Genomic DNA, 26,933 nt, shown 5'->3' with positions numbered 1-26,933 from the left:
TCCACTCTGACGGCCAGTACTGTGTCAGCACAGTTTTGCCCGGCAGTGGCACCCCTTGGAGTGAGCTCTGGTTTTGAAAGTTCATTAAAACCCAGGTAATGTGTTGGCATTTCAGTTAATTAGTGCACCAGTCTGCGAGTCCTTCACCCCTTTCCTCATGCACTTGACTCCTATGAGGAGAACAGCAACTAAGAGGAGAGCTCACCAAAAGGCATTTACATACAGCACGTACAGGAGCAGCAGACCAAAGACAGTACGTGTGTGTGCGCTTGTGCTTCCAAGTTGTCTTATCTACTATATATCCAGCAGCCTGTATACATGTGCAGTATGTCATCATTTAATCTATGCAGCAATCTCTCTATCCACAGTATCTCAAGTACACTGACGCAAACTGTTTATCAATGACAGTCTCTGGGTATATGAAGAATGGAAAGCAGAGATGAGATGAGAGTCAGTGAGGGATGGACCAGTTCTCACATTCTGGTTGCTTAAAGAGATTGAAAGGTATAATAAGCACGAGCACATTTATTTCCTAACGTATTGAATGAGTTGGAATTCAGAACATATCATACGAATTGCAGGAACATTTATATTTATTTATTATTGTGTTTTTTGCAGGACGTATCATGTCATACGAAATGGAAGAATTTGCACACAATTGTGCACAATTATTGGGGACACTTTTTTCAGTGAGTGCAACTTTCCAAACTACTGGCTGAAATGACACAAAACCTTTAATAACACATCTTGACGACTTTGGACTCGCCTTCTGTCACTGTTACACACACGGTCCTCCAACCCTGATATATGAAATATTCAAACAGACCAGCACTGTTGTTGTTAACATGAATTATACCCGGCTAAAGAGAAGGTGTTGACAGTGAGTGTTTCATGGTGAACTTCCATCTTGTCTCTTCGTCTGACACATCAGTCGTGACTGTGCTGGAGTGGTTCCAATGCTCTGGAGAAGCATCACACTGCGCTGCACCGGGTGAGGAAGTGTGTGTTATACACTCCTCCTCCGCTGTGGAAGCACAGTAATTGTATATGATGTTCAATACCTTTGAGGCTTCATTAAGCCTTTGCATCAAGCCACAGACAAAAACAATCCCTACCTAGCAGGGAGGGATGTAGGGAGGGAAGGAGAAAAAAAACAAGGCCATTTACGGTGTGTTTTCAAAGTGTTTCGAGTAGGTGGCAGTTATCCCAATGGGAGACGTGGTTTTTGTATTTTTTTAAATGAGCTGTCACAGGCTGCCAGTGTGTACTACTCATGCTGGTGCAGTTATACAATCAGATTGTGTGGATGTTGAGGGGAGGTGGGAGTGTTCGTCTTAAGAAGAAACCTGGTGCGATGATTTTTATTTCATCTTTTCCCTTTTGTCTCGTCTGTTTTCACGCTGAGCATTCAAATATTGATTTTTACTTAGCTACTCCACTCGAGGCGACCACAGGTATCTCTGTACAGTCTTAGTCCGATCCTAACTGTAAATTACACAACCATAGGAGAGAAACAGAATGCTCAACTCTCTCACTGCTCACCATAGCTTGAAATACGACACCATAATCACATTTCGCCTCAACTTTGGAGGTCGAGTGGAGCCTGAGATGGAGCCCGTCACTCAAGCCAGTGTTTACTGAATGGTTCTCTGCAGCTTCGCTAGACAACCAGCCACCTGCTGTTCCTTACCGCCGGAAACCAGCAGCAGAGGAAGACAAATTCCCAGGCGTTGTAGGTGTTCAGAGCAGCCTTGGCAGGGAAGGCTTATTTCAGCCTGGATGTCTTGAAGCTTCCTTCCCCTGGTTGAAGATCACAGGTAGAGGCCCCCGAGTGGAAGGTTATTAGGAGTCCGGGGCTGTCTCGGCAGGGCTTGGTGTGGTGTTGGCGTATAGGAGGAAATGCCGTGGCTGCGTTCCATTCTGAGGAAGAACCCCGTTTCTTTAAATCCTAATAGAGCCTCGTCTCATTTAATTGGCACACTTCATGCCTGAGCCGATAGTAATCTGTTCTCTCCTTCAGGGAGCTGCGAGACAGACGATTCCAGCCAATGCTATCTGACAGGAAGAGACTCACTGCGGAAGCCGGATAAGTTGAGCTCATCCAAAACTCTGGCAGATCCCTTTGACAAAATCTTCAAAATGTGGGCAATCTCAGAGCAGAGAATGGTTTACCTTGTGTGCTTCAAACAGCTGTCCTCCTTCCGTCCCAATCCCTGCACCACCGCCTCTTCCTTCACTCCACATTCCCCACCAAAGATTCTCACCTGCTTTCTATATGAGATTTAGTCAAGTGAGTGGGTGCCAGCAATCTATTCAATTACACTCAATCTTCTTTAAACAGCTTGGGTATTTGAGTAGAACAGAGGGCCTACAGGTGCTTTATACCAATGACCCAATGACTTAGTTCTGAGGCAATCCCGTCTTACCCTAAGGGGAAATGTTCTAGAAGGATTTACTGGGCTAAAGCCTTACATGGACGCCAAACCATATAGTGAGGACTGTGGGACCATGAAACCCACTGACCAGGGGATCTATGGGTTAGTATATCGACATCAAATAACAAGAGTGTACTACTTTTGTGGATAGGTGGTGAATTTGACTATTTGGTGAATGTCATCATTGCTGATAACAAACCATGAGGGACCCAAACCTGATGACATCCATAATACCTGCAGACCCTCACCCGATAAATAACCTCCGAGCTCAGGGACTTTCAGGAGAAAGCCATCAGTCAGGGCTATTTAATTGAAAGGTGAATTATCTGATGAAAAGCATGGAACACCCTATTCCCTTTGTAGTGCACTACCTTTGACCAGAGCCACATATGCACAACCTTTGACCAGAGCCACATATGCACAACCTTTGACCAGAGCCACTTATGCACAACTTTGACCAGAGCCACATATGCACAACCTTTGACCAGAGCCACATATGCACAACCTTTGACCAGAGCCACATATGACACCACTACCAACCTTTGACCAGAGCCACATATGCACAACCTTTGACCAGAGCCACATATGCACAACCTTTGACCAGAGCCACATGCACAACCTTTGACCAGAGCCACTTATGCACCCTTTGACCAGAGCCACATATGCACAACCTTTGACCAGAGCCACATATGCACAACCTTTGACCAGAGCCACTTATGCACAACCTTTGACCAGAGCCACATATGCACAACCTTTTTGACCAGGAGGACATTGCCCCTAAGAGCTGGGATACAGAGCCACCCTTGATGGCACATAGACTCTGAGAAGCTGGTATCAAAGACCAATCATCTCTATAGGCTGAACCACACCAAGAAAAGGACCTTTGACCAGAGCCACATATGCTATTTCCAAGTGGGCATTTAAAAATCAACCAGGAAACACTACCATTTGACAAGAGAATATGAGCACATATGCACAACCTTTGACCAGAGCCAAAAAGCATTGCACAACCTTTGACCAGAGCCACATATGCACAACCTTTGACCAGAGCCACATATGCACAACCTTTGACCAGAGCCACATATGCACAACCTTTGACCAGAGCCACATATGCACAACCTTTGACCAGAGCCACATATGCACAACCTTTGACCAGAGCCACATATGCACAACCTTTGACCAGAGCCACATATGCACAACCTTTGACCAGAGCCACATATGCAACAAAGCAGCAGTTAACCAGAGCCACATATGAACTACCTTTGACCAGAGCCACATATGCACTACCTTTGACCAGAGCCACATATGAACTACCTTTGACCAGAGCCACATATGCACAACCTTTGACCAGAGCCACATATGCACAACCTTTGATTAAAGCCACATATGCACAACCTTTGACCAGAGCCACATATGCACAACCTTTGACCAGAGCCACATATGCACAACCTTTGACCAGAGCCACATATGCACAACCTTTGACCAGAGCCATGAAACCTTCATGACCAAGCCACTTATGCACAACCTTTGACCAGAGCCACATATGCACTACCCACAGATAGACTCTTAGGGTTTGACATTTAGGAGGACATTGCCCCTAAGAGCTGGGATACAATTGAGGTGGAGTGCCCACCCTCTGAATTAGGTTAAGCACATAGACTCTGAGAAGCTGGTATCGAAAGCGACCAATCATCTCTATAGGCTGAACCACACTCGTAGGCAAGAAAATGGACCTGAATTAGAATAGAAAACATCGCCAAGAGGCAGCAGTATAACTTCCTATTTCCAAGTGGGCGATTAAAAATCTTCCCCTGTGAACAGGTTGACTGCAGGAAACACTACCAATACGCAGAGCAAGCAAAGGTCACAGAGAATATGAAATCATTTGTCTTGTTCGCTCTGATACACTCTTTCTCTCTCTCTTAGGGCAAAAAGCAGGTTCCATTAGCTCTTAAAGCTCTCTCTCTGGTGAAAAAGCTGTGAGGTTCCGTTAGCTCTCTCTCTGATACACTATGGGACTGGTGAAAAAGGTCAGGAGGAAGGTGATACAGGTTCCGTTAAACCTTCATTAAAGCTCTCTCTCTCTCTGGTGAAAAAGCAGGTTCCGTTAGCTCTCTCTCTCTCTTAAAGGTGAAAAAGCAGGTTCACTTGGCTCTCTCTCTTCTCTGGTGAAAAAGGTAAGGAGCAGGTTCCGTTAGCTCTCTCTCTCTGGTGAAAAAGGTCAGGTTCCGTTAGCTCCTTCATTAAAGCTCTCTGGTGAAAAAGCAGGTTCACTATGTTGAGCTCTCTCTTAAAGCTCTGAACAGGTTAGGTTAAGCGATTCTATTCTCGAGGCTCAAAAGCCGTAATCATACAGGTGATTTCACCAGGATCAAAAGCTGTGAACAGAGCAGCCCTGCAACCTTCACCAGTGGAACAGGTGAAACCTTCATTAAAGATGTGAACGGAGGAGGAAAGGTCACTATTGTGAGGGTGACCAAACCAATCTGCATTACACATCATTTACACAGTAAACTGATAGAGGAGGGAAGGTGATACACTATGGGACATCAGCTAACAAAGCAGCAGTTCCTTGGTTCTGTGAACCAGTCACATAAGACATATTAACCTTGTATTACAGGCAAATCCACAATGGTATTCACAGCCTGGTTCTGTAGGAGGCCCTGGACTAAACAACAAAGTGTTGTCGGGCTGGCATGTGGCCCAGTGGAGGTTAGGTGGTGAACAGGTTAAGTACAAAAGCTGCAGGTTAGGTCTCCACTATGGGACTGTGAGGTAGATGAAACCTTCATTAAAGCTGTGAACAGGTTAGGTTAAGCGAGGTACAGGTCAGGAGGGAAGGTGATACACTATGGGACTGTGAGGTAGATGAAACCTTCATTAAAGCTGTGAACAGGTTAGGTTAAGTGAGGTACAGGGACTGTGAAGGAGGGGTTAGGTTAAGGTGATACACTATGGGACTGTGAGGTAGATGAAACCTTCATTAAAGCTGTGAACAGGTTAGGTTAAGTGAGGTACAGGTCAGGAGGGAAGGTGATACACTATGGGACTGTGAGGTAAGTGAAACCTTCATTAAAGCTGTGAACAGGTTAGGTTAAGCGAGGTACAGGTCAGGAGGGAAGGTGATACACTATGGGACTGTGAGGTAGATAAAACCTTCATTAAAGCTGTGAACAGGTTAGGTTAAGCGAGGTACAGGGAAGGAGGGAAGGTGATACACTATGGGACTGTGAGGTAAGTGAAACCTTCATTAAAGCTGTGAACAGGTTAGGTTAAGCGAGGTACAGGTCAGGAGGGAAGGTGATACACTATGGGACTGTGAGGTAGATGAAACCTTCATTAAAGCTGTGAACAGGTTAGGTTAAGCGAGGTACAGGTCAGGAGGGAAGGTGATACACTATGGGACTGTGAGGTAGATGAAACCTTCATTAAAGCTGTGAACAGGTTAGGTTAAGCGAGGTACAGGTCAGGAGGGAAGGTGATACACTATGGGACTGTGAGGTAGATGAAACCTTCATTAAAGCTGTGAACAGGTTAGGTTAAGCGAGGTACAGGTCAGGAGGGAAGGTGATACACTATGGGACTGTGAGGTAAGTGAAACCTTCATTAAAGCTGTGAACAGGTTAGGTTAAGCGAGGTACAGGTAAGGAGGGAAGGTGATACACTATGGGACTGTGAGGGACTGTGAGTAAGTGAAACCTTCATTAAAGCTGTGAACAGGTTAGGTTAAGCGAGGTACAGGTAAGGAGGGGTCAAGGTGATACACTATGGGACTGTGAGGTAAGTGAAACCTTCATTAAAGCTGTGAACAGGTTAGGTTAAGCGAGGTACAGGGAAGGAGGGAAGGTGATACACTATGGGACTGTGAGGTAAGTGAAACCTTCATTAAAGCTGTGAACAGGTTAGGTTAAGCGAGGTACAGGTCAGGAGGGAAGGTGATACACTATGGGACTGTGAGGTAAGTGAAACCTTCATTAAAGCTGTGAACAGGTTAGGTTAAGTGAGGTACAGGTCAGGAGGGAAGGTGATACACTATGGGACTGTGAGGTAGATGAAGCAAAGACATTGTCACCTCCAAGAGACAGAATCAACACAATCCAACAAATAAATGTAGTTGAAAGAAATCATTACTATTACGACAAAATAATGAAAATGCCCAATTGAATATATATTCATTTCAAATCTTTCCTGGGCAGTATGAGGCGTGTGAGGACGTTGTCTTTGGTCTGTGCCCTCTGCCTTCTATTCATCTGTAGAAGAAGAACAAGGATCCAATCAGGACAGCTTCAACTTCACTGTGATTACACAGAGGGGGTGAGACAGCTCCAACTTCACTGTGATTACACAGAGGGGGTGAGACAGCTCCAACTTCACTGTGATTACACAGAGGGGTGAGACAGCTCCAACTTCACTGTGATTACACAGAGGGAGGAAGACAGGGACTGAGACAGCTCCAACTTCACTGTGATTACACAGAGGGTGAGACAGCTCCAACTTCACTGTGATTACGCAGAGGGGTGAGACAGCTTCAACGTCACTGTGATTACACAGAGGGGTGAGACAGCTCCAACTTCACTGTGATTACACAGAGGGGAAGGTGAGACAGCTCCAACTTCACTGTGATTACACAGAGGGGTGAGACAGCTCCAACTTCACTGTGATTCCACAGAGGGGTGAGACAGCTCCAACTTCACTGTGATTACACTGTGATTACACAGAGGGGTGAGAGGGGTGAGACAGCTCAACTTCACTGTGATTACACAGAGGGGTGAGACAGCTCCAACTTCACTGTGATTACACAGAGGGGTGAGACAGCTCCAACTTCACTGTGATTACACAGAGGGGTGAGACAGCGCCAACTTCACTGTGATTCCACAGAGGGGTGAGACAGCTTCAACTTCACTGATTCCACAGAGGGGTGAGACAGCTCCAACTTCACTATGATTACACAGAGGGGTGAGACAGCTCCAACTTCACTGTGATTACACAGAGGGTGAGACAGCTCAGTTTCACTCATCGACTCTGGGATGAGGAACATTCTGAGAGCTTATTAGGATTAAACACACACAGACAGCCACACACAGACAGCCACACATAGACAGACACACAGACAAACACACAGGCAAACACACACACAGCCACACACAGACAGACACACAGACAGACACACAGGCAAACACACAGGCAAACACACAGGCAAACACACACACAGCCACACACAGACAGACACACAGACAGACACACACACACAGCCAGCCACAGCCACCACAGCCAGCCACAGCCAGCCAGACAGGCGGGAAGGCAGGCAAGCAGGCAGGCAGACAGAGCCAGGCAGGCAGGCAGCCAGACAAGACAGACAGACAGACAGACAGACAGACAGACAGACAGACAGACAGACAGACAGGCAGACAAGCAGCCAGAGAGACAAGAAGCCAGACAGACAAGCAGCCAGACACACAGCCAGCCACACATAGACAGACACGCGGAGACAGACAGGCAGGCAGACACACACAGACACGCAGCCAGACAGACACGCAGCCAGACAGACACACAGCCAGACACAGAGGCACACAGATACAGCCAGAAAGATAGACACACACACACACGACACACGCACACACACACACACACACACACACACACACACACACACACACACACACACACACACACACACACACACACACACAGACATACACGAACAGACAGGCAGACAGACACAGCCAGCTAGCCAGCCAGCCAGACACACACACAGACAGACAGACAGACAGACACAGACAGACAGACAGGCACACACAGAAGGCACACACAGACAGACAAACACACACAGACAGACATACACACAGACAGACAGGCAGGCAGGCACACACACGCAGACAGACATACACACAGACAGACAAATACACAGACACAGGCTCTGGGTGCCTCAGAGGTGGGCATCATGACAGATATAATCCCATGGACACGAGGAGTCTGCATCCCTCTATCATGCCTCAGTAACCCCTATCATCCCTCAGTAACCCTGGCTCATTAGCCTGCTCTGGGTATAAACAAGGCAGGATAGAGGAAGGGGGAGGGGGATTGACTGGGCTACCCTTTTTCTGATCATTTGTAAGATTACGTTGGGAAGTGGGTCGAGGTTAAGAGCGCCCCATTGCATAATCATGATGATGAATCATCTTGTTGTGCTGTCCTCATCTTGTTTAGTCTCAAGTGTAAAACTCCTGAGAGAGAATTGTTCACTTTGTCAAGACTGTGTGAAAATGGCATTATGTTTATAACACTGGGTATAGCGAGCTGATAAAGCACGATTCTTGGAGGACGGAGAAAGGAGATGAATTAGTACCATATGCAAATACTATCTGAAAAGACTGTCACTCTGGTCTGTATTAAGACGATACATAGTGTAGCACTGAAGGGCAGACGGCTGTATGTCAACAGAGATGGCAGTGTCCCTGGTGTTCCTGTGGCCTTGGGCTCTTGGGCCATCACAGATCTGCTTAAGATGCACTTTGGGGCTGACGCATTGAACAGGCAGGAAAGGCCTCTGTTGGGTAGAGCACTCTGTCATAGTAGTACACACACTAGCCTGCTAGGTCTGGGAGAGAACGGTCTGTGAGGAGACAGATCCTATGACCCTGGTGCCCCACGCCTTCCTACCCCTATGCTTCCTACCCCTATGAAGCACACACACACACACACACACACACACACACACACACACACCCAACAGAAATCTGCTAATTGGCTAATTCTGGATCCACACCAAACAAAACACACTCAGGCATTGATAAACACACGTGGCGCACGCACGCGCACACACACAGTATCAGTAGTGCTGACATGTGAGTCATCAAGAGCAGGTTGCAAACGGATTCCCAGAGTTTACATTTCAGACAACTCACTTTCAGCCCCTTCCTCCCTCCCTCTCATCCCTTCACTTCTGACTTCTTCCCTCCAAAACACAGCTGCTGTGCTTGGTACAGGTGTGCTCTCATTTCTCTGAGAGGACTCTGGCTAATTAACTGGTTTATTTACTCAGATGGACTCCTCACTGACACACACACACGCACGCACACACACACACACACACACACACACACACACACACGCACACACACACACACACACAGGGTGCAATAGTGCGGGCAGACAGATGGGGCCCTGGGTTCAGTGTGGTGACCCGGGGAAGGGGGGTATGGGGCCAGGATCCAGCCCCTCTCTGTCAGTCAGTCTGATTGGGCCTCCTCTAAACCAGGAGAGCTCGAGAGGTTTCCAGGACAGGAGTTCCTGAAAGGCCCAATGCAGCCGTATTTATCTCAATATCAAATCCCTTCTGGGTAACAAATAACAACTTTACTGTTTTTTTTTTCAATTCCAATGGTCAAAAAGAAAGAAAAATAGCTTCTTAGCAGAGACATTTCTCCAGCAAGAATTTTGCTCGGACTGTCTGAGTGGGGAGGAGAAAACTGAAAACTAGCTGTTATTGGCAGAGAGGTTTGAAACTATCTTTCTTATTGGTCACCAGAACAGCCTGACATTTCAGCCGTCTTTTCAAACAGCTCTTACACTAAAAGGGCATTATCATCATTTGAATAATTTCACAGTATTATTCCAACCTCAGTGTGGAAATATATATAAAACACAGAAAATCCTGTTTTTGACTGCACTGGGCCTTTTAAGTATTCACTGATCTAACACGATTGGACAGGTGAAAGCAGGAGCTCCTGTATTTGAGCTCTCACAAATCCAGTCCTGTCAGATCAGTGAATACTTCAACGAAGGGAGGGAGGAAGGATGAACTTTCTAAATATTCAAACAAGGGCTTAGAGAGCCAGGAAAACCCAGGCCACTCAATCAAACCCTGGCTCTGTCCCCAACATCTCTGGAAAAATTATGAGAATACTCAAAATAGAAGCTGAAGCGGACACTTTAGAAGTGACAATAGAATCAGTCCCACTACATGCCTGACAACTGACGAAACAGGTCTGATGGTACCAGCAGCAGTATATGGGGAGACTCATCCAAACAACCAGCCTCCACAGCCAATGTAGGAACCAGACACATCCCAGGGAATGAGTCCGTACACCCCCACAGCCAGTATAGGAACCAGACACATCCCAGGGAATGAGTCCGTACACCCCCACAGCCAGTGTAGGAACCAGACACATCCCAGGGAATGAGTCCGTACACCCCCACAGCCAGTATAGGAACCAGACACATCCCAGGGAATGAGTCCCAAGTACACCCCCACAGCCAGTGTAGGAACCAGACACATCCCAGGGAATGAGTCCGTACACCCCCACAGCCAGTATAGGAACCAGACACATCCCAGGGAATGAGTCCGTACACCCCCACAGCCAGTGTAGGAACCAGACACATCCCAGGGAATGAGTCCGTACACCCCCACAGCCAGTATAGGAACCAGACACATCCCAGGGAATGAGTCCGTACACCCCCACAGCCAGTACACCCCCAGGGAATGAGCCAGTGTAGGAACCAGACACATCCCAGGGAATGAGTCCGTACACCCCCACAGCCAGTATAGGAACCAGACACATCCCAGGGAATGAGTCCGTACACCCCCACAGCCAGTGTAGGAACCAGACACATCCCAGGGAATGAGTCCGTACACCCCCACCAGTATAGGAACCACATCCCAGGGAATGAGTCCGTAGCCAGATAGGAACCAGACACATCCCAGGGAATGAGTCCGTACACCCCCACAGCCAGTATAGGAACCAGACACATCCCAGGGAATGAGTCCGTACACCCCCACAGCCAGTATAGGAACCAGACACATCCCAGGGAATGAGTCCACATCCCAGTACACCCCCACAGCCAGTATAGGAACCAGACACATCCCAGGGAATGAGTCCGTACACCCCCACAGCCAGTATAGGAACCAGACACATCCCAGGGAATGAGTCCGTACACCCCCACAGCCAGTATAGGAACCAGACACATCCCAGGGAATGAGTCTGTACACCCCCACAGCCAGTGTAGGAACCAGACACATCCCAGGGAATGAGTCCGTACTAGAGGTCGACCGATTAATCGGAATTGCCGATTAGTAATCATAACAATCGGAAATCGGTATTTTTGGGCGCCGATTTGCCGATTTAAAAATAGTATTTTTTTATTTTATTTTTTATTTATACCTTTATTTAACTAGGCAAGTCAGTTAAGAACACATTCTTATTTTCAATAACGGCCTAGGAACAGTGGGTTAACTGCCTTGTTCAGGGACAGAACGACAGATTTTCACCTTGTCAGCTCGGGGGATCCAAACTTGCAACCTTACACATAACTAGTCCAACGCAATAATGACCTGCTTCTCTCTTGTTGCACTCCACAAGGAGACTGCCTGTTACGCGAATGCAGTAAGCCAAGGTAAGTTGCTAGCTAGCATTAAACGTATCTTATAAAAAAAATCAATCATAATCACTAGTTAACAACACATGGTTGATGATATTACTAGATATTATCTAGCGTGTCCTGTGTTGCATATAATCTGACTGAAAATACAAGTATCTGACTGAGCGGTGGTAGGCAGAAGCAGGCGCGTAAACATTCATTCAAACAGCACTTTCATGCGTTTTGCCAGCAGCTCTTTGTTGTGCGTCAAGCATTGCGCTGTTTATGACTTCAAGCCTATCAACTCCCGAGATGAGGCTGGTGTAACTGAAGTGAAATGGCTAGCTCGTTAGCGCATGTTAACTAGAGGGACGGAAGCTATACTGTTACACTGGCAATACTAAAGTGCCTATAAGAACATCCAATAGTCAAAGGTTAATGAAATACAAATGGTATAGAGGGAAATAGTCCTATAATCCCTATAATAACTACAACCTAAAACTTCTTACCTGGGAATATTGAAGACTCATGTTAAAAGGAACCACCAGCTTTCATATGTTCTCATGTTCTGAGCAAGGTACTGAAACGTTAGCTTTCTTACATAGCACATATTGCACTTTTACTTTCTTATCCAACACTTTGTTTTTGCATTATTTAAACCAAATTCAACATGTTTCATTATTTACTTGAGGCTAAATTGATTTTATTAATGTGTTATATTAAGTTAAAATAAGTGTTCATTCAGTATTGTTGTAATTGTCATTATTACGACAACAACAACAACAACAAAATTGGCCGATTAATCGGTAGCGGCTTTTTTTTAGTCCTCCAATAATCGGTATCGGCGTTGAAAATTCATAATCGGTCGACCTCTAGTCCGTTACACCTCCACACCACAGATCTCTATTAGAGACTTGGTGAGATCCGATAGAGTCCATCACCTTGAAATCACACAGCCCCTGAACAACACAGGACAAGAAGAGGACATCACTTCCAAATAAGCCTTACCTTGCCAAACTGTTCAAAATACTGCTTCACATCTTCAACTACTGTGTTTGCTGATAATCCTCCTACGAATATTTTCTTTGTTCTTGTGACCATCTGGAAGGAGAGAAAAAGAGAGATCACCAACATATGAAAGCATTTTAGAGGACAAATCTCAAGAGCATTCATACCCCTCCTCTCCTCTCAGACACTAGTCAGGGCCAGATTCATAGTTTCAGTCTGAAAACAGCGTTGAGTAGTGTAGCTCGTCTGCGGTCATTTGCTGGGACGTGTAGGGACGTGTCCAGAGGACCACCTGTCACTAATGTCACTACCTGTGCCCTGTCCCTCCCATGGACACTCAATGAGTTTTGACACTTTTACTTTCACACACAAGAGGAGAGGAGAGAGAAGATAGGAGAGAGAAGAGGGAATGGAAGAGAAGAGAAGAGGAGAGGAATGGACAGAGAATATAGGAGAGAGAGAAGAGGGGACGGGAGAGAAGATAGGAGAGAGAGAAGACGGGAGAGAAGATAGGAGAGAGGAGAGGAGAGAAAGGAGAGAGAAGAGGGGAGGAGAGAGAAGAGGGGAGGAGAGAGAAGAGGAGAAGAGAAAGGAATCAAGGTTTAAACCCAGAGGGTCAAAGGAGAGAGCACATCTCTCCCCTTGGCCACCACCACCGATGGTTGGACTACCCATCAGCACTAGCAACACAGTCCAACACAATGGATGGCCGAGTGCAGCCAGGGAATCTGTCAAACATCACTCACATTTATCACCTGCCATCTTTAGGAGCAACAAGCCAACACCACTTCAGTCTTCATCTCTCTACTTTCCTTCCTTCTCCTCCCGACATCTTTCCCTCCCTGCAGTTTCATCTGCTTCCCTTGATAAATAATCTGCCTGTATGTCTTTATCCCCAGTTGTTTTCAGGCTGGGCTTGGCTCTACAGGATGCCTCAACTTGTCTACCAAGAGTTTGTTTTTTTCAGCTCCTGCTCTCTTTACACCTACTGATGTTGGCCCCAGTGTGTGTGTGTGTGTGTGTGTGTGTTGTGTGTTTGTGTGTGTGTGTGTGTGTGTGTGTGTGTGTGTGTGTGTGTGTGTGTTTGTGTGTGTGTGTGTGATCTCTCAGGTCCTGGAACAACACAATTACTCTGTCCATTTCTCTTCACTGTGACACCAGGCCTTCGATCTCTCCTCCTCCAATCCCTATCCTCCTACCGTCCTGGAACCCTATCCTCATACGCAATCCCTATCCTCTGTCCATTTCTCTTCAATCCCTATCCTCCTACCGAATCCCTACCTCAGGCCTTTCCCTCTTCCTCCTCCAATCCCTCCTCCTCCTCCAATCCCTATCCTCCTATCCTCCTCCTACAGTCTTTATTCTCTCTCTCCTCCTCCTCCTCCAATCCCTATCCTCCTAAAGTCTCTTTCCCTCTCTCCTCCTCCAATCCCTCCTCCTACCGTATCTTTCCCTATCCTCCTCCAATCCCCATCCTCCTACACCTCTTTTCCCTCTCTCCTCCAATCCCCCTCCTCCTCCTCCTCCAATCCTCCCCTACAGTCTCTTTCCCTCCAGTCTCTCCAATTCCCTCTCTCCTCCTCCAATCCCTATCCTCCTACAGTCTCTTTCCCCTCCTCCTCCTCCTCCAATCCCCCATCCTCCTACAGTCTCTTTCCCTCCTCCTCCTCCTACCTATCCTCCTACAGTCTCTCCTCCTCCCTCCTCCAATCCCTCCTCCTACAGTCCTTTCCCTCCTCCTCCTCCAATCCCTATCCTCCTACAGTCCTTTCCCTCCTCCTCCTCCAATCCCTATCCTCCTACAGTCTCTTTCCCTCCTCCTCCCTTCAATCCCCATCCTCCTACAGTCTCTTTCCCTCTCTCCTCCTCCTCCAATCCCCATCCTCCTATCCTCCTACAGTCTCTTTCCCTCCTCCTCCTCCTCCAATCCCCATCCTCCTACAGTCTCTTTCCCTCCTCCTCCTCCTCCAATCCCCATCCTCCTACAGTCTCTTTCCCTCTCCTCCTCCTCCAATCCCTATCCTCTACAGTCTCTTTCCCTCCTCCTCCTCCAATCCCTTCTCTTTCCCTCCTCCTCCCTCAATCCCCATCCTCCTACAGTCTCCCCTCCTCCTCCTCCAATCCCCATCCTCCTACAGTCTCTTTCCCTCCTCCTCCTCCCTCCTACAGTCAATCCCCATCCTCCTACAGTCTCTTCCCTCCTCCTCCTCCTTCAATCCCCATCCTCCTACAGTCTCTTTCCCTCTCTCCTCCTCCAATCCCTATCCTCCTACAGTCTCCAATCCCCATCCTCCTATCCTCCTAATCCCTATCCTCCTACAGTCTCTTTCCCTCTCTCCTCCAATCCTCCAATTCCTATCCTCAATACAGTCTCTTTCCCTCCTCCAATCCCCATCCTCCTCCTCCTCCTCCAATCCCTATCCTCCTATAGTCTCTTTCCCTCTCTCCTCCTCCTCTAATCCCTATCCTCATACAGTCTCTTTCCCTCCTCGTCATCCTCCAATCCCTATCCTCCTACAGTCTATTTCCCTCCTCCTCCTCCTTCAATCACAATCCTCCTACAGTCTCTTTCCCTCTCTTCTCCTCCAATCACTATCCTCCTACAGTCTCTTTCCCTCTCTTCTCCTCCAATCACTATCCTCCTACAGTCTCTTTCCCTCTCTTCTCCTCCAATCACTATCCTCCTACAGTCTCTTTCCCTCTCTCCTCTGACACCAGACAACAGGCCTTAAATCTTCACTCTATCCATCTTACTGTATACCTTCTCTTCCTCTCTCTCCTCCTCCAATCCCTATCCTCTTACAGTCTCTTCCTCTCTCTCCTCCAATCCCTATCATCCTACAGTCTCTTCTTCTCTCCTCCTCTCACCTGACATGACTGCTGACTCCCTCCTACACATTAACATACAGGCTGATGGTTAGAACAGGCTTTCAGCAAATTAGACATCAGAGGAGCTCTGAGATGAGACAGGAAGAAGCATCAGCTGTGTAGTTCTGCACCTCCTCCACAGTGAGGAGATGGTCTAGAAGGACTTGTCAACATTCCTTAGTCCCTCTACACCACTGACAGACAGCATCTAGGGCCAGGCCAGGGCATTTACTGTAGGCATGACATCACTGTCCACCCGAAGCTTCAATATCCCTCACAGGAATATACAGAAGCAACATCGAACAATAACTAGCTCGGAAAACAGTCCACCGCTGATGTTGTGAAGCAGCCAGTCAGTTTCCTACCTGTATTTCATAGAAGTTTTGTTTGAATTGGAGGAAAGGACAAAAACCAGGGTGTGTGGATGGTCATGGCTGTTAGAAGATGAACGGCATCATAAAGCAGTGAGGTGTCAGAGAGAGAAGATAACAGAATCATTCAGGTGGCCGTGATGTGTTGGGGAGGTTGAGGTAATGGATGGAGGCGGTCGCCTCTCCTTGTCGTGTACTGACACGCCTCAACAGGAGAAGCAGGCAGCCTCTCTCTCTCTGTTCTGCTCTGCTCTGGTCCCAGAGGGATTGGAGAGATCCAGGCGGGTGCAGTAAGTTACAACACCAAACTGGGTCTCGTTATTTGTGCAAATTTGAAAAGCTCTACCTGTGAAGCAGTGGTGAGGGTGACGAGGGAGAATTGTGCCGAGAGGTTCAGTCCGTGTTACAAAGAAATGAACACAAAGCTATGTATGGACAAGTCAGGTCTATACAACTCCTCTCCACCCAGACACTAGTCAGGGCTCAGAGCCAGGTCTTTACCCCTCCTCTCCACCCAGACACTAGTCAGGGCTCAGAGTCAGGTCTATACAACTCGTCTCCACCCAGACACTAGTCAGGGCTCATTGCCAGGCCTTTACCCCTCCTCTCCACCCAGACACTAGTCAGGGCTCATTGCCAGGTCTTTACCCCTCCTCTCCACCCAGACACTAGTCAGGGCTCAGAGCCAGGTCTTTACCCCTCCTCTCCACCCAGACACTAGTCAGGGCTCAGAGCCAGGTCTTTACCCCTCCTCTCCACCCAGACCCTCCTCTCCACCCAGACACTAGTCAGGGCTCAGAGCCAGGTCTTTACCCCTCCTCTCCACCCAGACACTAGTCAGGGCTCAGAGCCAGGTCTTTACCCCTCCTCTCCACCCAGACACTCCTCAGGGCTCAGAGCCAGGTCTTTACCCTCTCCACCCAGACACTAGTCAGGGCTCAGAGCCAGGTCTTTACCCCTCCTCTCCACCCAGACACTAGTCAGGGCTCAGAGCCAGGTCTTTACCCCTCCTAGTCTCCACCCAGACACTAGTCAGGGCTCAGAGCCAGGTCTTTACCCCTCCTCAGGGCTCCATCCACCCAGACACTAGTCAGGGCTCAGAGCCAGGTCTTTACCCCTCCTCTCCACCCAGACACTAGTCAGGGCTCAGAGCCAGGTCTTTACCCCTCCTCTCCACCCAGACACTAGTCAGGGCTCAGAGCCAGGTCTTTACCCCTCCTCTCCACCCAGACACTAGTCAGGGCTCAGAGCCAGGTCTTTACCCCTCCTCTCCATCCAGACACTAGTCAGGGCTCAGAGTCAGGTCTATACAACTCCTCTCCACCCAGACACTAGTCAGGGCTCAGAGCCAGGTCTTTACCCCTCCTCTCCACCCAGACACTAGTCAGGGCTCAGAGCCAGGTCTTTACCCCTCCTCTCCATCCAGACACTAGTCAGGGCTCAGAGCCAGGTCTTTACCCCTCCTCTCCACCCAGACACTAGTCAGGGCTCAGAGCCAGGTCTTTACCCCTCCTCTCCACCCAGACACTAGTCAGGGCTCAGAGCCAGGTCTTTACCCCTCCTCTCCATCCAGACACTAGTCAGGGCTCAGAGCCAGGTCTTTACCCCTCCTCTCCATCCAGACACTAGTCAGGGCTCAGAGCCAGGTCTTTACCCCTCCTCTCCACCCAGACACTAGTCAGGGCTCAGAGCCAGGTCTTTACCCCTCCTCTCCACCCAGACACTAGTCAGGGCTCAGAGCCAGGTCTTTACCCCTCCTCTCCACCCAGACACTAGTCAGGGCTCAGAGCCAGGTCTTTACCCCTCCTCTCCACCCAGACACTAGTCAGGGCTCAGAGCCAGGTCTTTACTAGTCAGGGCTCAGAGCCAGGGCTTTACCCCTCCTCTCCACCCAGACACTAGTCAGGGCTCATTGCCAGCTTTACACCCAGACACTAGTCAGGGCTCTCTTTACCCCTCCTCTCCATCCAGACACTAGTCAGGGCTCAGAGCCAGGTCTTTACCCCTCCTCTCCACCCAGACACTAGTCAGGGCTCAGAGCCAGGTCTTTACCCCTCCTCTCCACCCAGACACTAGTCAGGGCTCAGAGCCAGGTCTTTATCCCTCCTCTCCACCCAGACACTAGTCAGGGCTCAGAGTCAGGTCTAGACACTAGTCAGGGCTCAGAGCCAGGTCTTTATCCCTCCTCTCCACCCAGACACTAGTCAGGGCTCAGAGCCAGGTCTTTATCCCTCCTCTCCACCCAGACACTAGTCAGGGCTCAGAGGTAGAGATCTTTGGGCAGGGGTCAGCAGCTGGATGTTAGTTTGTTGCTCAGAGCTAGAGATCTTCTGGCAGAGGTCAGCAGCTGGATGTTAGTTTATTGCTCAGAGCTAGAGATCTTCGGACAGCGGTGGGCAGCTGGATGTTAGTTTATTGCTCAGAGCTAGAGATCTTTGGGCAGGGGTCAGCAGCTGGATGTTAGTTTATTGCTCAGAGCTAGAGATCTTCGGGCAGGGGTCGGCAGCTGGATCTTAGTTTATTACTCAGAGCTAGAGATCTTCGGGCAGGGGTCGGCAACTGGATGTTAGTTTATTGCTCAGAGCTAGAGATCTTCGGGCAGGGGTCAGCAGCTGGATGTTAGTTTATTGCTCAGAGCTAGAGATCTTCAGATAGGGGTCAGCAGCTGGATGTTAGTTTATTGCTCAGAGCTAGAGATCTTCGGGCAGGGGTCAGCAGCTGGATGTTAGTTTATTGCTCAGAGCTAGAGATCTTCAGGCAGCGGTCGGCAGCTGGATGTTAGTTTATTGCTCAGAGCTAGAGATCTTCAGGTAGGGGTCATCAGCTGGATGTTAGTTTATTGCTCAGAGCTAGAGATCTTCGGGCAGGGGTCAGCAGCTGGATGTTAGTTTATTGCTCAGAGCTAGAGATCTTCAGGCAGCGGTCGGCAGCTGGATGTTAGCTCAGAGCTTTAGCAGCTGGATGTTAGCTCAGAGCTAGAGATCTTTGGGCAGGGGTCGGCAGCTGGATGTTAGTTTATTGCTCAGAGCTAGAGATCTTCGGGCAGGGGTCGGCAGCTGGATATTAGTTTATTGCTCAGCTAGGATCTTCGGGCAGAGGTTAGATTTGGATGTGCTCAGAGCTAGAGATCTTCGGGCAGGGTCAGCTGGATCTTAGTCGGCAGCTGGATGTTAGTTTACTGCTCAGAGCTAGAGATCTTCGGGCAGGGGTCAGCAGCTGGATGTTAGTTTACTGCTCAGAGCTAGAGATCTTTGGGCAGGGGTCAGCAGCTGGATGTTAGTTTATTGCTCAGAGCTAGAGATCTTCGGGCAGGGGTCGGCAGCTGGATGTTAGTTTATTGCTCAGAGCTAGAGATCTTCGGGCAGGGGTCGGCAGCTGGATATTAGTTTATTGCTCAGAGCTAGAGATCTTCGGGCAGAGGTCGGCAGCTGGATGTTAGTTTATTGCTCAGAGCTAGAGATCTTCGGGCAGGGGTCGGCAGCTGGATCTTAGTTTATTGCTCAGAGAAGACAGTCGAATCACCAGGACTTGAGCTAAAAATGAGTTTAATTTAGAAAATCTGTTCCCAAATATTCCAACAACAAAAAAATATATATATTATACAAATTAACTATATTCTGGCCACCCAACCATCCGCTCAGACAAAAATGGTCCGTGGTTGAATCTAGTTGCCTGAATCTAAACCCCTGAGTTAGGGGATAGAATAGTGTCGGTCCAGGCAGAGATTTAGGCATCTTTGCAATCTCAAGTACATAAATTCCCAGTCTGAATCCATGAATATGAAAAATCAGTCTCTGGAGAGCGCCGAGTGGAGAAATGGGAATGACACACCAGCGAACGGCATGGCCTGACGGTGATGGAGGAGAGAATGGAATGTGTTTTCTATCTGTGCAGCGAGCCAGTCGCTGACTTGGGGAATTCTCAGTCAGTCTCCAGCTGCTGGTGCTGCTGTTTAGGCCCTGTCGTCTTTCATGGACCGAGCTTGATAATTCTTCTCCCTTTCTGTGCTTCCAAATGCCTCCTGCCTTCCCCTTTTTGAGAATGTCAGCTGTCAGCCTGCCGCTGAAAGATTCTCTCTCACACGCGCGGAGACACCACGACACGTCTGGAGTGGGCTGAGTTGTTCTGCCTGCTCGGGCTGTGAAGTGCTGATAAAACACCAATGACAATAGGAGGGAAACAGGTGAGAGGTTCCACAGATGACGGAGACTCTGAAGAAAAGGTTGTCTGTCATCAGCAGAGGTTCAGTCTAGCTTCATCCACTCTGTCGTGTGTTACAGCTAATGATGTAGAGGCACTTTTAAAACCTGCCTGTTTGGCCAACATCATGTCAACCACAGAGAGAAGATAGAGGACCAATCAAAACATACATTTCCATCAACACGTTCAATGAACTGCAAAAAAATATATGTTTTACTGAAAATGTATGTTTTGTTGTCTTTTTAAGAATGCTCCTGAGGCACCTGGTAAAACTGCTGACCTCCATCAGTGACTCATTCCAAGAGCAGGAAAATCATTCTTGAACTCTGCAACTCAGGACTTCATTCAGAGGATGTGCAAATTTCAAAGTTGACGAACAAAAGGAGGATGGATGACGAAGGCATACCGAGTCCTGCAGCCTCACGGCATGGAGGCAAACCGATAGGAGTGAAGACTGATGATTGAATCTATATTCCTCTGGGCACAGAGAAGATCTAATTAAGATATTTCATTAGATGTGCTGTAGCCCTCAAACACAGGTTCTTATCCAGGCACAGAGCAGGACAACTAAAGGAAAATAGTAATGGAGAGTTGAAAAAGGTGACGCTGTCCCAATATGAACCGACGAAATATTAAGGTGTGATTTATGCAGGAGATGCAGCTATACAGTGTTAACAGTCGTCAGGACAAGAGGAGAGAGGAGTGTGGAGAGGAAGATCTGCAGTATATTAACTCTATAACCTCCCAAGGAAGCAGTGGTCTGTTTACTTGTGATTAAGAGCCAGCCTCTCCACTGTGATTGAGTCTCACTGCTACTGTTGTTCAGACTATGTAAGAGGAAGACGACACGCCCCTATACGAGACTCAGCTGATTTGATTGGACGAGACGCCCTTATACACGACTCTTTATGTCTGGACTCTGCCTGATTAGAGTGAGATAATCAAGTCCCCCCCTCCCGCCTTCAATCATCTCAAATCACACATCCAGCACTGATTACCAAGGTCCTTATACATATGGTTTTAACCATGCCCCCCCCCTCAACAAGCTTCAGACAATAAAGTTTTCTGAAAGACAGTGGCTGCGAGTTAAAAAGCCCCCCCCCCCCTCCTTTAGCTTATGCCAGGCGTGTCACTGGCTTTTTGAGTGACAGTGTGACAGCACGCTTGCCACATTCTATTCACGCTCTCTAAATTTAGCTGCAAAGCTCCAATTTGTCCATATTTGCGAAGTGGAATTGTAATGCACATATTGAAATGCGCTCGGCAGCCACTAACCCTGACTGACAGCCATAGCTCTGTTTGACTGAGCGCTCCCGCTTAGCTGATTAGTTACATTTGCCTGGATGGATGTAGAGAGAGGCTGCCTGCTTTTGGTGGTCGGACCGTCAGACCCAGGCCACCAGAGAGACCCAAACACCCTCTCCTCAGGACCCTCCAGTCAGACAGACAGAGAGACAGACAGAGAGACAGACAGAGAGACAGACAGACAGAGAGACAGACAGAGAGACAGACAGAGAGACAGACAGAGAGACAGACAGAGAGACAGACAGAGAGACAGACAGAGAGACAGACAGAGAGACAGACTGATCTGGTTGAAGGAGGCCACACGCTGCTACATACACAGGAACAGCATCAATACTATGAATGTGCAGCATCAGGCCTACAGTAGAGTATTATGTCTGGCTCAGTTATCTCCACATTACAACATGTCCCAGAAATAGCATTCAAACTAGACCATGTGCCATTTGACTCTGTCCTTTTAAAAAGGGGAATGGAGCACACAAATTGTCAAGCCTTTGCGAGAAATCCAGAAGGTCAAAGCAGGGTCACTTCCATGGATCAGAGTGTCGTAGCCTAGTACTTGATCCAACCATTCATTGGCCAGGTACCAGACTGAACACATAACCTAAACCTCAATGCCGAGACGATATGGTAATGAGACCTGCTGTACGCCGCAGAACAGAAGCTTCCGTTGTGTTCCATCAGAGGATAAATCATGGAACAGGAGTTAAAGCTCTGCTTTGACATAAGCATGCAGCATGTGGACTCCTTGATGTAAATATAGTGTCCTATAAGGCTTCAAAGCAATAGCATGCAGCTCTGCAAACACCTTACATCAAAGACCATCATCTTCAGGTTAGAGCGAAGGTCCTTGTATAACCATTACACCCCGCTGACAAATAAACACTGTTCAGTAGAATGATATTCCACTGTCATGTCTGTTTATTTGACAGAATGCTTTTTTAATATTGCCTTGGTAGAAAAGGCAGCAATATTGTACCTTGACAAACAGAGGCAATAGCCACTCCTTTCTCTTAATGATTACATGTGCTTTACACTCCTACCCATAGTCTATAGATTATTTTACAGTTATGAAGATTGATAGAAGCAGTTTGTAGATTATTATAGGGCCCCAGTGATGCTGAGCACAGATACACCTCCTCCTCCCAGACTCACACAGGAAAGAACACACTGAATCCAAATGAAGCTTCAGCTTTGAGAAACAAACTGCTGAACGGGAGAAAATATGTTCACGTTAAGGGAGTGAAAAAATTGAATTGGAAAAAATTGAGGAGAGCTCCTCAAAGCCATTCTGAAAAACGAATATGCTAATTTTGTGCTTGCTTTAGGCAGAAATCTTGGAAACTTTAGCAAGGGAGTTATAAGCACTTAACAAATTACTTACACTATTAGGCTTGAAGCCAAATACATGTTTAAAGTGACTATTTTCACTGCATTTCCATTATAATAGACCTTGCCGATACTGAAGTAAAATTTCCCCAGTTGCCATTGAGGAATATAATGAAAGAGATAAGTGGACTTGAATGTCCTCACTAACAGATCTATCAATGATCCTGGTCGTTTGGAAGGAGATGACTTTCTTCAGTGCAGCAGACACTGACTGTCTAAAACCATAAAGTGGGAAACGACACCTGGAATAACACTGTGATCACTGAGCTTTACATCTATGGGGAAGAATAACCAGAAACTATACAACATAACCGTTCCCTCGCCTAAAAATAGATACCATGATGAACAATGTAAAATAAATATTTATTATATCTCAAAGAACTGAAGCACCACTGTACTGTATTGTGTAGCTCCATCAAAATAGAATGATATGAGTAACTTCCTAGAAGATGAAACCATGCCTTATCCCACCCCAGATGGCACCAAGATCAAAACAAACCAGGTTGGCCATTTTATAGTCGTTGACATGATGGCAGTAGACCTGAATACTTTAGAAACATCAAAAAATACAAGTATGTCATTCCCCACAGACTGACCCTTCCTGATGCACTGTGGCCTGTCTGTTCCTCTGAGCATCAACAGCCTCCTCTCAGTGTTAGAAGGTCATCAGAATGTTGATCTTCTGAGATTGGGTATCATCCCCAAGACTTCAATCTTCTGATCCAGGGAAAGAACTGATTACTAAGTTCAGTTCAGGTCAGTGAACAGAGTATGAAAAAGAGAAGTATAAAAAGAGATCTATAAAAAGAGAATTATAAAAGAGATGTATAAAAAGATAACTATAAAAAGAGAACTATAAAAAGAGAACTATAAAAAGAGATCTATAAAAAAAGAACTATAAAAAGAGATCTATAAAAAAAGATCTATAAAATGAGATCTATAAAAAAGATCTATAAAAGAGATCTATAAAAAGAGATCTATAAAAAGAGAATTATAAAAAGAGATCTATAAAAAGAGAACTATAAAAAGAGAACTATAAAAAGAGAATTATAAAATAGATCTATAAAAAGATAATCTATAAAAAGAGATTATAAAAGAGAACTATAAAAAGAGATCTATAAAAAGAGAATTATAAAAAGAGATATATAAAAAGAGATTATAAAAAGAGATCTATAAAAAGTTATAAAAAGATCTATAAAAAGAGAACTATAAAAAGAGAATTATAAAAGAGATCTATAAAAAGAGAACTATAAAAAGAGAACTATAAAAGAGATCTATAAAAAGAGAATTATAAAAGAGATCTATAAAAAGAGAACTATAAAAAGAGATCTATAAAAAGAGATCTATAAAAAGAGAATTATAAAAGAGATCTATAAAAAGAGATCTATAAAAAGAGAACTATAAAAAGAGATCTATAAAAAGAGAATTATAAAAAGAGATCTATAAAAAGAAATCTATAAAAAGAGAATTATAAAAGAGAACTATAAAAAGAGATCTATAAAAAGATAATTATAAAAGAGATCTATAAAAAGAGAACTATAAAAATAGGGATATATAAAAAGAGAATTATAAGAGATCTATAAAAAAATGATCTATAAAAACAATCTTGAACTATAAAAAGAGAATTATAAAAGAGATCTATAAAAAGAGAACTATAAAAAGAGAACTATAAAAGAGATCTATAAAAGGGCCAGAATTATAAAAGAGATCTATAAAACCCCCAGAAACTATAAAATCCAGGATCTATAAAAGAGATCTATAAAAAAATTGAGAATTATAAAAGAGATCTATAAAAAGAGATCTATAAAAAGCCTTAACAAATCGAGAACTATAAAAAGAGAACTATAAAAAGTTGAGATCTATAAAAGGGCTCCAGAGATCTATAAAAAGAGAATTATAAAAGAGATCTATAAAAACTGGGGATCTATAAAAGGGTGAGAGAGAGATCTATAAAAAGATGTGTGTGTGTGTCTGAATACATTCCAGTCATCGGAGAGTGAAAAAGGTGATGTCTGTCAACACAATAGGGCTCTGCTGTGTTCTGAGGGGGAGAATGAGCCATGTAAGGGTTGCAGGAAGGACCACAAAACAAAATACAATTTGTGATGGGAAAAACAATCTTGTTTCTCAATAAAAAGTGGAATTGCACATAAAGTGGCTGTGTGGTAGGTTCTATGTAATTTGGACCCAGCTGGGCAGCGAATAGAGCGAGACAGGCGAGACAGGCCTGGAGGCCGGGGCCTGGAGGCAAAGGGGCCTGGAGGAGGGCCACAGGGAGGAGGGCCAGGGAAGGAGGGCCAAAGAAATTGCTAATCAACACCCCCAGAACCCCCGAGACATCTCCATGACCCTACATCCAGGATCTAGAACAGACAGCAAACAAAATTGCACAGCAGGATACAATACAATAGCCCTCTTCCATGATGGAGGGAGGCTCAGCAAAGCTGCTGGACAAATCTCTCTGCATCTGCTTGATACCTTTTTTTACTAACTTTATCAAAATAATCTTTCTCACCATATCAGCCATAACAAATCGGGCAAATAGTAGGGCCTACAGACTATTCACTTTTTACTTCTTACTTCTGACCCACCTTAGCTTTACCTTGGACAACAATGGAATACAAACAGTTGTCCTAGTATAGTCAGACACACACAATGCTCAAATCCTGAACTGTACAGGGCTCAGTAAAGCTACTGAGTGATGTAGTGGTGGTGGGTCCCAGGGAATGATCCGATCAGGAGGATTTAACGCTATAGATGAAACTGGGGAGGGATAAGCCAGGATCCCACAGGGTGAGAGAAGGTAGGCCATGTGTGTGTGTGTATGTGTGTGTGTGTCTGACTGTGTGTGAGAAAGAGAACAGAAAGCGAGACAGAGAGAGTGAGCGAGAGAGGCAGAGAGACAGAGAACGAGTGAGCGAGACAGAGAACAAGCGAGCGAGACAGCGAGCGAGACAGAGAGAGCGACACAGAGAATGAGCAGAGCGACACAGAGAATGAGCAAGTGAGACAGAGAATGAGCGAGCGAGACAGAGAATGAGCGAGCGGGACAGAGAATGAGCGAACGGGACAGAGAGCATGCGAGACAGAGAACGAGCGAGACAAAGAGCGAGCGAGAGAGAGAACAAGCGAGCGAGAGAATAAGAGAGCTGAGACAGCGAGCGAGACAGAGAGAGCGAGACAGAGAATGAGAGAGCGAGACAGAAAACAAGCGAGACAGAGAACGAGCGAGCGAGACAGAGAACGAGCGGCGAGACAAAGAACGAGATGCGAGACAGAGAGCGAGCGAGATGCGAGACAGAGAGAGAGACAGAGAGAGAGAGAGAGAGAGACGAGAGAGTGAGCGAGAGAGAGAGAGCGAGAGAGCGAGACAGAGAGAGCGAGACAGAGAGAGCGAGACAGAGAGAGCGAGACAGAGCGAGACAGACAGAGCGTGACAGAGAGAGCGAGACAGACAGAGTGAGACAGAGAGAGAGACAGAGAGAGCGAGACAGCGAGACACAGAGAGAGCAAGACAGAGAGAGAGACAGACAGAGACAGAGAGAGAGCGAGACAGAGAGAGCGAGACAGAGAGAGCGAGACAGACAGAGAGAGACAGACAGAGAGAGAGAGACAGAGAGAGCGAGACAGAGAACGAGCGAGACAGAGAATGAGAGCGAGACAGAGAGACAGAAAACAAGACGAGACATTGAACGAGAGAGCGAGACAGAGAAGAGCGAGACGAGAGAGAGCGAGACAGAGAAGAGACAGTGAGCGAGACAGAGAGCGCGCGAGATGCGAGACAGAGAGCGAGCAAGACAGAGAGTGAGCGAGAGAGAGAGCGAGAGAGCGAGACAGAGAGAGCGAGACAGAGAGAGCGAGACAGAGAGAGCGAGACAGAGAGAGCGAGACAGAGAGACAGAGAGTGAGACAGAGAGAGCGAGACAGAGAGAGAGACGAGAGAGCGACAGAGAGAGAGAGACAGACAGAGCGAGACAGACAGACAGAGAGAGACAGACAGAGA

At 46.7% G+C, this 26,933-nt stretch overlaps 1 protein-coding gene across 10 annotated transcripts in view; it reads right to left on the bottom strand.

Annotated features, from left to right (window-relative positions):
- The window catches only part of LOC135553069 (RNA-binding protein Musashi homolog 2-like), a 373,612-nt gene that overhangs the window by 264,380 nt on the left and 82,299 nt on the right, over positions 1-26,933 (bottom strand). For all 10 annotated transcript variants that reach the window (XR_010457548.1, XR_010457549.1, XM_064985151.1 and 7 more), the window contains exon 6: positions 12,801-12,893. Coding sequence is in view for 8 of the 10 variants with exons in the window: in XM_064985151.1 (XP_064841223.1) it covers positions 12,801-12,893 (93 nt within the window). In the remaining 2 variants the exon portion in view is untranslated. The remainder of the gene's footprint in view (positions 1-12,800; positions 12,894-26,933) is intronic.

This window comes from Oncorhynchus masou, chromosome 13, assembly GCF_036934945.1.
Source record: "Oncorhynchus masou masou isolate Uvic2021 chromosome 13, UVic_Omas_1.1, whole genome shotgun sequence".
NCBI classification, from domain to species: Eukaryota; Metazoa; Chordata; class Actinopteri; order Salmoniformes; family Salmonidae; genus Oncorhynchus; species Oncorhynchus masou.
The sequence above is the reverse complement of the archived record's forward strand: the minus strand, read 5'-3'. Positions and strand labels throughout refer to the sequence as shown.